This window comes from Brassica napus, chromosome A7 (assembly GCF_020379485.1).
Source record: "Brassica napus cultivar Da-Ae chromosome A7, Da-Ae, whole genome shotgun sequence".
In the NCBI taxonomy this organism is placed as follows: Eukaryota; Viridiplantae; Streptophyta; class Magnoliopsida; order Brassicales; family Brassicaceae; genus Brassica; species Brassica napus.
Window position 1 is genome coordinate 505,609 of NC_063440.1, and position 16,393 is coordinate 522,001.

The window sequence follows — 16,393 nt, forward strand, 5'->3', positions numbered from 1 at the left end:
TGTTTCATTGTTGTAATAGGTTGTTTAAAAACAACAGTGTAACCTTTCAGAAAATGATAATCTTAACATCTTACCAAAAAAAAAAAATATATTGACTTATTTATGTGAATATATATTTTATTTTAAATCATTTTAGTGGACGAAGAAAACATCATAATTTGTACAACAAATTTTCTTAGATTCACCTCATCATACTCACCATTTTACCATTTTAATTATATAATTTTACATGAGTTTTTCATCCTCCCTGGTTATTTCTCTTTATTTATAACTACAATATAAAGTTATAAACTATATATATATTATAAATTAATATTTTATTTACCCTTGAAATCTAATGATTAAAAATAGAACATAATTCAATATAGATATATGATTCTATTAATAAATTAACAGTTACAAATATGAAATTTCTAGAAATATTAAAAGTCATATGTTAGTTAATTATCTTTTAAATGACATCTATTTCTAATTCTTTATTGATGAGAATATTTTGGCTGAGGTGGATAGTCCCAAAAGTCTTGAATTTAGTCTCTTTTATATAGTAGGATATACTTTTTGCGTTAATCTATCGTTGCCGTGATGACTGATTCATAAATCTTTTTTGTTTAAACGGCTTGATGTTTCACTTATTATTTGGACAACTTGTTTATCACAAAAAAACCAACATTTTCTTATACTGACGGAAGCCGTTTAGAAATTGAACGTTGCTGGGAATGAAATGTCAATTTTACTAACATGTTTTAGTAAAGGTTTTGTTTCATTACTAAAATAGTTAAAGGTTTAAAGTTTGATGAGTTGACAGTCCAGGTTTTGTTTCATTAAATTCTCAAAAATTTAATATACTAACCTTTCCAACTTTGAATGGTGATTTCAGTTTGAGGGCCCCCAAAAGTCTTTTTTTTTTTTGTTAAAATATTAAATATTATACCAGATTTTGAGTTTGTGACAGAAGATACATAAATATTAGTAGCCGAATGCAAAAATGAAACTAAACACATAATCTTGACAAGAACAATAACCAAATTGAAAAAGCTGAAGACCAGATTTTGAACACAACGCCAACGCAGCGAGGAAGAACCAGAGGAAAAGGCGAGAGCATAACAAGTGTTTATGCACACCTTTCACTAACAAATATGTGAAATATTTTTTTCTTCTCAATGTTGCACACCTTTCTGATGATTAGACTATACAAAGACATTACGCAAGTAGTTTAGCTAGTTCATCTACTTTCAGTGTTCCATGAGGTATCATTTCTCTGTAATCGTCATCAAGTTTGTCCATTTTTTTCTCAACTCATTCCTTCTCTTGTTTCTCATATCCCTTCTCTCTCACTGCAACTTCTTTTCTCCCGGGAACAACAACACTAGTTTATTATTGATCTTTAGAGTCATAACTAAAACGTTAATGGCTCGTAACTTTAGTTGTAGCCATCTAATTCTATAGTCGAAATTGTGAATAGTCGATCCATTGTTCTAGAATTTAGTAACTTTTTATAGATCATTATAGTTGAGAATTATAGTATATCATTTCATATCCTTAAATTATGGAATTAAATCTTTTTAGTATAAATTTTTCATTTTATCCAGATTTTGGAGGCATGAGGAAAATCTGGCACAGAAATCGAAAATTATCTTAGGTAGAAAGAAAAAAAGTCGGGTGTCTTAATCCCTACTAGACTTTGACCCGTGCAACCGCACAGGTGTTTGTTTTTACTTTTCTATACATAAATTATTGTTTTAGAACATAAGTGGTATATATTTTTAATGTTAATCATACTTAAATATTTATATAAATATTTCAAATACAATAATTTTATAATTTACATGTTGATGCAGAGTTGCCACTATGGTTTACGGAGTCTATATGAGTCTGTAAATGTTCTTGCTGTCAAAAAAATAATAATAATAATTTACATGTTATAATTAATTAATTGTTTAAACCTTATGTATTTGCCACTTCTTATTATATATTTATCTTATTGTATTTGCATTTAGTTATTAAGCAAATTAATATATTCATGAGAAAATATATTTAAAAAATATTTTATATTTAATTTATGCTAAATTCTGAACCGTATTTCAAAACTGGATTTCCTTTTACCAATATTTTTATGCTTATTCATTTTAGATAATTTATTATTGTATATATAAAAGTGTAAGATATGTTAATTTTTAGACATGTATTATATAGTTTGTTAATTTTAAACCGTTCTATCATCATATTATATTTTAAATAAATAGTTTATATTTATGAAAATATAATTTATAAATTTATCAATGGAATATAATTTTATCATATTTATTTTAGTATAATAATTATATTTTAACATGATCATGACTATAAAAGTAGATAAAATAGGATATAATTTATTTATTTTCATTTCTAAACGATGACTTAAAATACATTAAGTTATTGTTTAAATATTACACAGATTTATTAGAATTTTTTAAATATAATATATAAATATATATTATATTTAAAATGAAAATATATTATGATTAAAGTAGTTACAAAGATTTTATATTATTAATTTTAAAGAAATACATGTTAATTTTTATACATGTTATAATTAATTAATTGTTTAAACCTTATGTATTTGCCACTTCTTATTATATATTTATCTTATTGTATTTGCATTTAGTTATTAAGCAAATTAATATATTCATGAGAAAATATATTTAAAAAATATTTTATATTTAATTTATGCTAAATTCTGAACCGTATTTCAAAACTGGATTTCCTTTTACCAATATTTTTATGCTTATTCATTTTAGATAATTTATTATTGTATATATAAAAGTGTAAGATATGTTAATTTTTAGACATGTATTATATAGTTTGTTAATTTTAAACCGTTCTATCATCATATTATATTTTAAATAAATAGTTTATATTTATGAAAATAAAATTTATAAATTTATCAATGGAATATAATTTTATCATATTTATTTTAGTATAATAATTATATTTTAACATGATCATGACTATAAAAGTAGATAAAATAGGATATAATTTATTTATTTTCATTTCTAAACGATGACTTAAAATACATTAAGTTATTGTTTAAATATTACACAGATTTATTAGAATTTTTTAAATATAATATATAAATATATATTATATTTAAAATGAAAATATATTATGATTAAAGTAGTTACAAAGATTTTATATTATTAATTTTAAAGAAATACATGTTAATTTTTATACATGTATTATATAGTTTGATAATGTTAACCCATCTTACCAACATATTAGATTTTATTTTTGAACATAAATATTTTATAATTACGAAAATAAAATATATAAATATATAAATTTAATACAATTTTATTATATTTAGCTCAATATAATAATTTTATTTTAATATGATTGATTATGATTATATAATAAATAAAATATTAAAGTTTTTTTTTTATTTTTCATTTTATATAACTGAATATATTAATGTATAATAATATTTTAAACTAATTTCGAAATTAGCGAAAATATTTAAATATAATTTCGAAAATGAAGATCTTGTAAAAATATTTTTAAACAGATTTGTTAGAATTTTAAAATAAATATATTTACATTTAAAATGAAAAGATATCAAAAGATATTATGATTAAAATATTTAAAAAATTCTATTTATTATTAGTGTGAAATGTGAACTAAAATATAATATGAATTTCTATGAATAGGTCCATTAGGTCTATTTTTTAAAAAATCACACGTAAATCAAGGTTGTAACTTCCGTTTTAATATATAAGATGAACAACAACGTAATGGACCTGTCTGTCTGTAGCCCATCGTGTGACAACAAAGCATCATCAAGCCCAGTCACAACTCCTCTGCCTCAAGACAACAAGACAAAACAAAGCAAGCATGCTTGTGTACGTAAAGGACCGTTGCAGGAGACGCTCCTTGTCCAAAACAAATATGATGCTTTAGCATCTCTAGCTGGTGACTAGGCATAGCCAGCTGTATCCTATCAATAAGGATTGACCGTTTCTAGACGGTTCTGTAAGCTCTATAAAGAGCAAAACATTTGTTCATAAAGATCAACAAAATATTATTCTGTAAAAACACATTCTCTCATAAAGTTATCACTCCCTAGTCATGAGAAATGACTTTCTGAAATAATTATCTCAACAATAAGCTAAGAATTTTTTTTGTATCGGTGGTTTATTAATAGAAACGAATATGAATTGAAAATGGTGAATTCGCAAATATTATATTGGGAGACAAAATTCATTTGAATTTCCATTTAATAATTATGAGATAAATGTGATATTTTGTCACAAAATTTCCAGAAATAGGTATGATATGTAGGCATGAAACTCTAAAATTTATTTTTGGATTTTAAGACAAAAAATTTCTATAGTTATTGACTTGAACATAATTTAAGTATTTACTATTTTATGAACCTTTTCACTTATAAATATCTAAAATACATTTTTCGTCAACGTTACACATCTTTCAGATAATGATAATTAGACTACATTACACTAACTCAACAAAGACATAGAGAATACAGAACAACATTACGCAAGTAGTTTAGCTAGTTCATCTACTTTCAGTGTTCCATGAGGTATCACTTCTCTGTAATCTTCATCAAGCTCTTCCATTTTCAACTCAACTCCTTCCTTCTCCCTCTTGTCATATCTCTCCACCGTCGCTGCAACCTCTTTTCTCCCGGGAACCACAGCACTACTTGTCTTTGCCTCGATGTTTTTGTATCCGAATTCTCGTTTTTCCTCTTTCTTAACCGCTGGTTGTTTCCTCAAGCCATGCTGGAAAACAGGTCCCGGTGTAGCTACACTCGAAAAGGCCACAGCTCTTGCAAAGACTGTGTCTGGATCAAGATCAGCAGCGTCTAACACCAACGCAGCCCCGCTCTCTACAGCTTGTTTCATCATATTTAAAACTCTCTCTACGCTTTGTCTGTTGATCTCTTCCGATGTTTCTGACTCCTGTTCAGGTTCTTGATGATCCCCAAGAGAGTTATCTGTGGTAACATCTTCTGTAGATGAGGCATGTAAAGTACTGCCTGCGCCTTCCAATGCCGAGATATCTCCAGTTGAAGAGCATAACTCATCACCATCTGGATCGTGTTGAAATTCCATAGGACCAGAAGAAGAGTTCTGGTTCACAGTTTGAGTATGATTAAGTGACTCCGATGCTTCGTCCTCTTCAGAGACAGTATCAACATCGATATCTCTGAGGATATCATCCTTTTTATCTGGAACTGTGAGAGAGGATTTCCATTCTCGTCCTCTCCAGATAAGAATCTGCTCGTTTTCAAAAGATATAAGCACGCATGGAACAAGATCCTGCGAGCAAGAGCAATAACACATCCAAGAGATTCAACAAAGAGGCCTTAAATATAAATACTTCTACATAACGAAACATATGTGAGTGAATAAGGATAGATCAAAAACCTTGAGCTTGGCACCGATTTTCCTAAAATCACTGCCTTTTATCCCTTGACAATCGATCCGAACCAGTTCACAAACTTCAAATGCTTCTCTCACATTTTTCACAAGGTCACAATACACACCATTCTTCCCTACATGCCCCCAACACAGGATAAGTTATCATTGTTGGTCTTGAACAAAACCAAGCCAACATCATTTAGTGTCTTACCTAGCTTGCAAATGGGCATGAGCTCTCGTCCTTTCCTCCGCATCGCCGTAGCTTCCTTAAGAGTTAGACCCTCAGGAACTTGTTGAATCAGCCTCGGATAAACTGGTGCTGCAGGCTTCCACAACATAAGAGGGAAGCGCGGTCTTGTCCTGTGGTTATAGTTTCTGCCACGAAATAGGAAAATCACACCTCCTCTTCTGTATATCACCTTCCCTCCAATTTTCTCCTGCCAAATTCAATTCACAACTTCATGAAGACGAACACAACAAACCGTACAAACTCCATTGTCCGATATGAAATCAAAAGAACCTCTAATTGCTCGCAGACATTATCCATGTCAACTGTACAAACTCCCTTGCATTTAATCTTACAAACCCTTCTCCGCTTCCATAAGTCATGTATGTTGTTCAACATGTTATGTGTCAAGCCATCTCTGCCTGCAAAGAAGAGAAGAGACCAAGAACTTTAGGTCATATCTTCTTCTACTCTCAGTCTACCATAACTTGTATCCGAGCTTCTGCCACTACTATAACCAAGACATTTGATCATCAGTACTGATCTCGCAAATGCAACAAAAAAAAGTATCTTCTACTCTCAGTCTATTATAACTTGCTTTCAGTAACTCAATTCTAATGTACCTAAACAGCAGTACCTGAGGTTCTACAAATACTATCTGATCATCAATAAGAACTACTGAATCAAGCGAACTCAAGGATAAAGCATAGAGCTTTGTACCCATATTCAATTGCCTTGTAGTCTTCAAGCAAGAAGTAACAAGCTCTCTGATCTCTTCCTTGGTCAAAGGCTCTCCCAAAATCTCCTCCTTGGTGTAAACATACCTAGGACCCACCCCGGGTCGAAAAGGACCCGGTTTCTGAACCGGCTTCACCCCCTTCTTCCCCACCGGCGGCAACTGAAAAGAATCAAACTCCCTAGGCGGCTTCTGCGACTGAGGAAGCGGAGCGCGGCCAGTCCAAGGCCTCCCCATCGTCGTGGGGCCAAAAGGCGCGTAGGGAGCCTCGCGAAGCTTCAAAGGCTTGACCTTTGGCGTCTCCGTGTAGCTGTACTTGAACTCGAACGGAGCTCCGTCGATGACGTAAGAGAGCCCGTCTTCGCTCAGCTTAACCTCAGGCTTCGCGCCTAGCTGCGGGGGCGAGTCGGGGACTTTGGGCTTGTTCTTGGGCCTGGTGGGCCCGTAATCGGGCTTGGAGTATTTGGATCTCCGGCCCGGGATTGATCGAGCGGATGGCTGCGAAGGAGTGCCTCTGGACCTGAAAGGCGAGGTTTTGGGCTCGGACGATGCGGCGGCGGAGTCTTGCGTGTGGACGATCGAAGTGGCGGCGTCGAAGCGGCGGTCGCGGCGGATTTCTGCTTCGAGCTCCTCTTGGGTCCGGCGACGCTGCTCGAACCGCTCGGCGTTGGCGTTGCCCCATCTGGAGAATCGGATCTCGCTGGGTGCTCTTGGGTTCGGGTTTGGGAACAGAGATGGCGCGAAAATTGGGAAAGGGGTGTTGAGTTTCAACGACATCGCCGGAGAGACGGAGGAAACTCAAGGTTTAGCGCACTTATCTACACGCGGGTTGGGTGGTTCGGATTGAAAGAAACTATGGGGTCAAATTTGCGAAAGTTTGAAATTAAGAGGGTCGAAATTTAAAGGCCCACACAAGTAAGCAGCAACCTCTATGCACATTTGGCCCACACTGTTTAAAAACTAAAATTGGTTAAGCCTGGGTATTTGAGTGGTTTCTACGATGCTAAATATTAAGATACCGAAAGCAAACTCCATCCAAATTGAAAACCGAATGAGTACTTAAAAGTATTTAAAATATAAATATATGTTCAAATTTATTCAAACTGATAGTTATAATAGTTTATATTTCCAAAATTACAATAATAAACATTAATATATAATTTATTTTGGTATTATCGTATAAACTTTAGTAATTTTGATACAAAATATATGAACTGAATCGAATTTCCGATAAAATAACTGATATAGAATGTATATGCGAACCAACTGAACTAAGGCCGAAATGAAACGAACCAGTAAAAATAAATATTGAATGACTTGTGTAAAAATCTGATATAAATCTGAATGTTCATCCCCAAATTGGTTAGCCCATGAGTTATTCAACAATGAGCATAAGGTAGTTCTAAAATCGTGATAATAATCCATCAAAAATGTCTCAGAACACTTGGTCTAGTGAAAATGGTAAGACATGAAAGTGACGGACAGACGGAGATTACACATACAAAGGATCTCTATTCTATTAGTTTTGGTTGGCGAAGACATTATTACACATCATTTGATGATATTTTAGTCTTCCATATCCTGAAGCTTGTGGTGAAGGAAACAACAATTGGCCCCTTAATTCTAGAGCACAAAAAAACTGTCAAATCAACTTAATTATGGATGGCCGGGGTGTTACATATCATCTCTTAAACTAACTTATGGTTTCTTGCGAAGGAGAATTGGAGGGCATTTGTTATTTCCTTCACCACAGGTTCATGATGTGGAATACTGAAATCTCATCAAACCTTAAAATGTAGTTTTGATTCAGCCAAGCTTCTTTCTTTTCTTAATGATCAATTCCAATACACGCATCATAATGAGTTGGCTCATTCTTTATATGATAAGTTTAATAAAGTTTCTAGCATGTCTTGGCTCGCCGCCAGAAACTTCTATTATTGTAGCTTGTTTTTTCTCTTAATCTTCACATGTTTTATTGGGTTGACTTGACATGATCAAAGTTGAGGAAATCATCTACCAACTACCATTAGAATATGATCAATTGCAAATAATTAACTTATCAAATATCGTAATCAAATGAAAAGATTAGATATAATTTTCTCAACAACGATATTACATTCTTCGCTGAAGCTCCTCTGACAAAAAGGATTCCATGGCCCAATTTATGTTTGGTTCAGCTTTTATGAAGCAAACAATGCTACGCTGTCCAACAAAGTCGCTTTGGCCGAGTGGTTAAGGCGTGTGCCTGCTAAGTACATGGGGTTTCCCCGCGAGAGTTCGAATCTCTCAGGCGACGGATTTTTTTCTCTTTGAAGAGAAGCTTTCTCCGTCCATCTTTGATCTATCAATCAGTTACGTAATAAATACTATTGTTTCTATTTTATAATTAACTCATACCATAGTTTCCTATAGGTCTGAGACTTATTATCTCAGATCCATATTCGATCAGAGATCTGCTTTTAAAACATCATTGAATTTTTAAATTTTATTAATATTAAAATTTTATATTTTAATATATTTATACATAAATTAATTTTATAATATTATATTTTAGTTTTTACAATATTATAGATATATTAAATCTTGTATAATTATTTAATTTATGTATAATTTTTTAAAAATAAGTATTTTTAAAATTATTTTTACGGATACAGATCCGAATATTCGCGGTAATAGAATATAGAAATGGATATCCGAAATATGAATATCCGGAAACCACGAATCCGGATCCAGATATCCTAAATTTTCTGAATATCTGGATCCGTCCAAAGCAAACTAGATAAAAAAAAGTGACAAAAAACAATCATCAACAACAAAATTCCGTGGCACATGTTAGGTTTTTTGCATAAATATATTATCAATTAAGAATAATTGATATTCAAGCCAGTGATTTAAACTGTTTGTTTTGTAGTCTTCAGTTTTGTATCATTGTTTGAAAATGAAGGAACTAAGAATATGATTAGATAAGAAAAGATTCGAAAAGAGGATATGGAAAAATAAACAATGGTCAACAACCGCCGCACTACATGGATATATAAATTAAAGTACAGTATCCTCTACATTAAAATAGAAGTCACTTTATTGATTTCTGCTGAGGTGGCACTCATATAGACATTTTCAGAAAAAACGTTATAATTCTATTGACTAGTTTTTTTAAATTTTTCTTTTTCATTTATTTTAATCAATCGCTTATGTAGCACTCATATAGAGCTTCTCAGAGGTGGCACTCATATAAAGCTTCTCAAAAAACGTTATTGATGAATTATGTTTGAATATAATTATATAATAACTATTTTAAATATTACAAAATCCAAAAATGTTTATTAATATTATTTTTAAATTATTTATCGTTGTTTAAAGAATAAATTTATCATAATTTTAAAATAATTTATAAAATGTTTACAAAATACAAGGCAAAGTTTCACTTTCAAGAGTTAAGTCGAGATCTGGATTAAAAATCCTAATAACTGGTAAAGAAGGGAAGCCGCAAACAAAAATATTGAATGTTGTCTACAAACAAGTTTTTCAGAATATTTCGTAGTCACGGTACGTAATTTTAATCTACTTTTTTTCAAATACAAATTTTAAAATGAATAAACTGTTGCAATTATTTATTTTTTGTATTTGCTAGATGGGTTGTGATGAGTTAGGAGACCGATGACAGTATGTCAATTTAATATTATTTCATGTTCAATAAAATTTAGAAATTTATAAATCTATCAAATAATGTTAACCCGTCAAATTGCTTACAAAATTTATTTAATTTTTTGCAAGTTTCTAATTGAATTTTCTTTCTTTATCGAAAAATGTACTTCATAATTTATATTATTTATGGATAATATTTTGATTTTTATTATATTTTCTTTTAATATGTCTACATAAATGTTTTGTTTATTATTTATGGAAAAATATTCACCTAAAATAAAGAATTACAAAACATATACAATACAATTTTAATTAATGATAATATAAAATCTGTTACTTCTAAAACTATACACTATTTATTCTATTTTTTGAATGAAAGTATCTTCATAAACACACAAAATATTTTGTGACGTTGCAATTATACATACACACAATATATGCCTTTTCATACTGACGTTACTGTGTTCCCTCTCGTGAGGTACGGACCGAGAGAGAACACAAGGTGCGGACCGATCATGTTCTTATGTCCGCACAGGGTGCGGACCGGTCACCTAGTTATCTTATAAATTCAGAAAAAAACATTTAAAGGCACTCTTACATTTGTAAAGTCTTGTATTAATTTTCACATACATCTGTCTGTTATGCAAATTCAACATTTCAGTTATTCAAATTATAATCTACATGCACCAAACATTTAAACATTTGTGAATGCCGAGTCTGAGTTTTCTTGTGACTGACTATAAGTTTTTTAGTTGAATGAGTGTTAATGCCGTGTGAAAATGCTGTCATAAATGGAAGAGATAAATGCCGTGTGAAAAATTTGACGACTTCCTTCAATCTAAAAGTCTAGAACAACTAAAATGGCAGAAAGTCTTCTTCGACTCTTGGCATTGCTTCAGGGAACAAAATAAAATACTCCGGACCTTCTATTATAGGTCAAACATCAGTTTTCAAAATTTAAATCTAAAAACCATGTAATTTCTTTCAAATTTCAACTTGGCTGAGATTGATTTACCCTTTTAAATTTCATAACAATTTTTTTTTTCTTCTGTAAACCAGTTCCTAGTCTCTTATATTGATGATTTCTCTGGTATAAAAACAACAGAGAATAAAAAAATACATTAAATGATCTGCCTCTCATGTTAAATACATTCATACACATAGACATACATACCTTCACATCTCCGTATATATGCGTTTGGTATCAAAGAAAACACCTGTCTCGCTTCGTTTTACTTTTGTCTTTTTTGTTTGGTTCTTTAAAAATCATTCATTCTTTAACCTCAAGCAAGAATCATAATCTGCCCAAACTAACTCAAATTCTTCATCTTTTTAATTATATCCAAAGAACCCAAAATAAAAAGGTTTCTTTTTTGTAACTTTTATTTCTTTGTTCATTTTGGTGATAAAACAATGATTGTATCATCATCATAATAGTTGGCCTAATCATTCCCCAAAAAACCCCTCTTGTTCAGTAATCCCCCAAATAAGTAATACAAAGAGAGAAGGGGGATCTTTGCTACTATGCTCTAAATCACACATAAGGTTTTTGAGTTTTAGCTTCTCCCTATCTCTCTCTTGCTCGAGTCGAAGTGAAAATGGAGGAATCTCTACCTTCTCCTTTCGGCGATCCAGCCCCGAACTTATCCGATTCGGAGCTCCGAGAAACCGCTTACGAGATCCTAGTCGCTGCTTGCCGCACCACCGGAAGTCGCCCCCTCACTTTCATCCCTCAATCTCCCAAGTCCGATCGGAGCAACGGCGTATCGCTATCGCCGTCTCCGTCTCTTCACAGATCTCTGACGTCGACGGCGGCCAGCAGAGTAAAAAAGGCGTTAGGGATGAAGAAACGAAGCGGCGGCGGAGGAGACGTCAGAGAAGGAGAATCGTCGGGTCAACCCGATCGGATCAAGAAATCGGTAACGGTGGGTGAGTTAGTCCGTGTTCAGATGCGAATCTCCGAGCAGATCGATTCACGGATCCGTAGAGCTCTTCTAAGGATCGCTTCTGGTCAGGTACAGAAGAAGATCTCTTTTAATTAATTACAGATTATCATTTTAATTTTAATTATCATTTTGTGGATTTAGCTTGGGAGGCGTGTGGAGACTATGGTTCTACCTCTTGAGCTTCTTCAACAGCTCAAAGCCACAGACTTTCCTGATCACGACGAGTACATATCATGGCAGAGAAGAAACTTGAAGCTTCTAGAAGCCGGTTTGATCTTACATCCTCATGTTCCTTTGAGTAAGTCTGATAAATCTGTTCAACAGCTTAAGCAGATGATCCGGTCCGGTCTCGAGAGGCCGTTAGACACCGGGAAGATCACCGGAGAGTCGCAGAATCTCAGGAGTGTTGTAATGTCTCTCGCTACTCGTTCCAACAACGACGGGATTGGTCCTGACACTTGTCATTGGGCTGATGGGTTTCCTTTGAATCTTAGAATCTATCAGATGCTTCTTGAGTCTTGTTTTGATGTGAATGACGAGTTATCTGTTGTTGAGGAAGTGGATGAGGTTTTGGAGCTTATAAAGAAAACATGGCCTGTCTTGGGTATGAATCAGATGGTTCACAACGTTTGTTTCCTCTGGGTGTTGTTTAACCGGTACGTTGCAACTGGTCAAGTGGAGAATGACTTGCTTGTAGCTGCTCATAACTTGATACTTGAAGTTGAGAACGACGCAAAGGAGACCAATGATCCTGCCTATTCCAAGATCTCGAACTCTGTCTTGAGTTTGATCCTGGATTGGGCTGAGAAGAGGCTTCTTGCTTACCATGATACTTTCAACATTGATAACGTCGAGACTCTTGAAACGACGGTTTCTCTGGGGATCTCAGTAGCTAAAGTACTAGGTGAAGATGCTTCTAGCGAGTATAGAAGGAAAAAAAAGAATGTTGATTCAGGCCGTGATCGAGTCGATACCTATATCAGATCTTCCTTGCGTATGGCCTTTTCGCAGGTTTGTTTTAGAAACATGATCTAATTTCATGTTTCTGCAGCTGTTTATGTATCTTTTTGGTTTGTTTGAAACAGACAAAGAAGATGGTGGAACATAGCAAGCGGTCAAAATCTCGTCAGAGCAGCACGAGCAATCTTCCCGCCCTTGCCACTCTTGCAGAGGATATTGGTCACTTAGCATTCAACGAGAAGGCGATATTTAGTCCAATCCTAAAGAACTGGCATCCTCTTGCAGCTGGCGTGGCTGCAGCTACACTTCATTCGTGCTATGGAACTGAGTTGAAGAAGTTTGTTTCTGGTATCACCGAGTTGACGCCTGATGCAATAAGAGTACTCACCGCTGCAGATAAGCTAGAGAAGGATCTGGTGCAGATTGCAGTTCAAGATGCAGTAGATAGTGACGATGGGGGTAAGTCGGTTATAAGAGAGATGCCTCCTTTTGAAGCGGAAGTTGTTATAGGAAATCTTGTGAAATCATGGATCAAAACCAGAGTTGATAGACTGAAGGAGTGGATTGATCGGAATCTCCAGCAAGAGGTACATAAGAGTTTTAGTTTGTATGCTCAGTTAAGAGTTATATTGATGATTGGTGTGTCTATCGCTGCAGGCATGGAATCCGAAACTGAATAAACTTGGCATTGCTCCTTCTTCCGTGGATGTACTGAGGATGGTAGATGAGACCTTGGAAGCGTTTTTCTTGTTGCCTATACTTTTGCATACAGTTTTACTTCCCGAGCTGACCTCGGGCCTCGACAAGTGTATGCAGCATTATGTATCAAAGGCCAAATCTTCCTGCGGTATGCAGATTCTCTTTATTGATTCTCTTGTTTCATTGAATGATGAAAGCTCATTCTTTGTTGGTTTCTCTTGTTTAGGCTCGAGGAACACGTTTCTACCCGCTTTGCCCGCCTTAACAAGATGCAGCGTCGGTTCGAGACTACACGGTGTCTTCAAGAAGAAGGAGAAGCCAATGGCGGCTTCTAACCGGAGAAAATCACAGCTGGGGACGAGTAATGACTCAGCTGAGATACTCCAGTTCTGTTGCAGAATCAACACACTGCATTACATCAGGACCGAGATCGAATCATCCGGAAGAAAAACATTAAACCGTCTCCCGGAATCCGACATAGCTGCCTTTGATGGCAAAGCTAAAATCTTTGAACAGTCAATCGGTTACTGCTCGAAAGGAGTACAGCAACTCTCCGAAGCAACGGCTTACAAGATCGTCTTCCACGATCTAAGCAACGTTCTCTGGGACGGTCTGTACGTAGGAGAAGTATCTTCCTCGAGGGTCGAATCCTTTCTTCAAGAACTCGAACGTTGCCTTGAGATTATTTCATCATCCGTTCACGATAGAGTCCGAACCAGAGTCATTTCAGATATCATGAGAGCTTCTTTCGACGGGTTCTTATTAGTCCTCCTCGCGGGTGGACCATCACGTTGCTTCACGGTTCAAGACTCCGATGCGGTAGACGAGGATTTCAAGTTTCTATGCGATCTTTTCTGGTCGAACGGAGACGGGTTGCCTTTGGATTTGATCGAGAAGGTTTCCACGACGGTCAAGAGTATACTTCCGCTGCTACGTACGGATACAGAGTCTCTGATTGAACGGTTTAAAGCGGTGTGTCTCGAGAATCACGGTTCGGACAGAGGGAAGCTTCCGTTGCCGCCGACTTCTGGACCGTGGAGTCCGACAGAAGCAAACACGCTGTTGAGGGTTTTGTGTTACCGTTATGATGAGTCTGCGACTAAGTTTCTGAAGAGAACGTATAACTTGCCGAGGAAGCTAACTTGAGAATATGACGTGAAATCTACATTTGGGACTTGGGACTAGGGAGATCTGGTATATTTCTCTGGTTTAGTGAGAACCGATTTGGTATTGATAAGTTTACTTGTACAAGAAAGTAGAAAGAGTTTGCTGTGAAACGTTCGTACTATTCAAAAGCGTGTAGTTTTTTTTTTCTGTTACAGGTTGTCAACTATATAATGTATTTGTAAAATTATATTTTTATTTTTTTCCTATATTTCTTTTGACAACTGCAAAATTGATATGAGGGTTAGACTGACTGTTTGTTTTCTTAGAAACTGCAAAAATATGTCAAAATGTTTGTTAAATTATATAGGGTTTGACTGACAACACAATAGAGGAAAGTAGAGTAACTTGGTGTAAAAATAAAGAGGTAAGAATTATGTTTCTTTTTGTATCCTTCCACTTTACTCGTTATTTTATAGGAGGAAAATAAAAGGTGGAAACAGCTAATAAAAGTTATTTTATGGAGGAAATGAGTGGAAAACCTTTTTTCACCATATTCATCTTGATTGGATGTATTTAAGTGAAACTCAGAATAAAAAATTTTACTCCAATTTTTGTTACTCTAATAATGTCATTAAGTCATATTCATAGTTTAAAAAGAAAAAGAATAGGAAAAGAATGCAAATGCATCATTGAAATCAAACTCATGATCATTGTATTCCAGAATTTCTTTTTTTTTTTTTACATTAGAAAACAAAGACTTTTAATAGTAAAACCCATCAATTAAATTTGTTTTGTGTAAAAGCTAGAAAACTAAATTTTATCATAATAACATCTAAACAAAATTTATATAATGAATTACTAGATGATTACCCGCACCTTGTGCGGATTAATGTATATATCAATAAATTTTAATTTTATTGTTATTTTTAATTTAAATATTAATTATTAAATTCGATAAAAAAATTAATTTACTATCATAAATTATTTAATTTCAGTATTTGAATTGACCATGATTTATTAAATTTTTGTTTTTGTTTCATCTTTTTAGTTATGAGTGTAGTAGATATTGGATACAAAAAATTATCTCTACTAATAACCAATTTATCATTAGATAACTTGAATTTGAAATCAACATTTATTGTAACTGTGAATTAGAAAGAATCTCAGCCGCATTGTAGATATTAGAAAAAAATACGGCTCATAAAACATCAACAAAATAATAATAGCCAAAACATCATATATTGAAATTCTCCCTATTATCAAACACCTAACAAATTATAAAATATCACCTCTTTAGTTCCTTAGATTATACTTATATTATGTTTATTAATTGTCAATTTATTTTTCTAGTATTAATATTTTTATCCTTGTTTTTTTTAATATATTAACAAAGTTTCGTTTTTCTCTTATAGATTATTCATTATTTTGGGTTTACATATATTATTGTGATTTCACAGATAACAAAAAATAATTTGACATTTATCACATATAAATTCATATTAGTTTTAGTTAGGAATATGATTGTTTATATTCAAAATATATAAAATATTAAGCATACATATACAATTCATATTTTACCAAATATATATTTTCAGTGATCTTTTAATTAATTTATCACTGATTACATTAAATGATTATATAATATTAAATGCTCAGT

General features: G+C 33.4%; 2 protein-coding genes and 1 non-coding gene across 3 annotated transcripts; 2 read left to right on the plus strand and 1 right to left on the minus strand.

Moving 5' to 3' along the window:
* Positions 1-4,399: 4,399 nt before the first annotated feature.
* On the minus strand, positions 4,400-7,230 carry LOC125576632 (CRS2-associated factor 1, chloroplastic-like). Its single transcript, XM_048737128.1, has 5 exons — positions 6,364-7,230; positions 5,938-6,065; positions 5,629-5,854; positions 5,424-5,551; positions 4,400-5,315 (listed from the first exon to the last, which is right to left on the minus strand). The coding sequence occupies exons 1-5, from the start codon at positions 7,154-7,156 to the stop codon at positions 4,527-4,529; spliced, it is 2,064 nt and encodes a 687-aa protein (XP_048593085.1). The 5' UTR covers positions 7,157-7,230; the 3' UTR covers positions 4,400-4,526.
* Positions 7,231-8,593: 1,363 nt separating this feature from the next.
* On the plus strand, positions 8,594-8,675 carry TRNAS-GCU. Its single transcript has one exon. It is a non-coding gene; the product is annotated as a tRNA-Ser (tRNA).
* Positions 8,676-11,207: 2,532 nt separating this feature from the next.
* LOC111198099 (protein unc-13 homolog) lies at positions 11,208-15,004 on the plus strand. Its single transcript, XM_022688574.2, has 5 exons — positions 11,208-12,039; positions 12,112-12,981; positions 13,056-13,517; positions 13,588-13,777; positions 13,856-15,004. Exons 1-5 carry the CDS (start codon positions 11,623-11,625, stop codon positions 14,773-14,775), a joined length of 2,859 nt encoding a protein of 952 aa, XP_022544295.1. The 5' UTR covers positions 11,208-11,622; the 3' UTR covers positions 14,776-15,004.
* Positions 15,005-16,393: the final 1,389 nt, after the last annotated feature.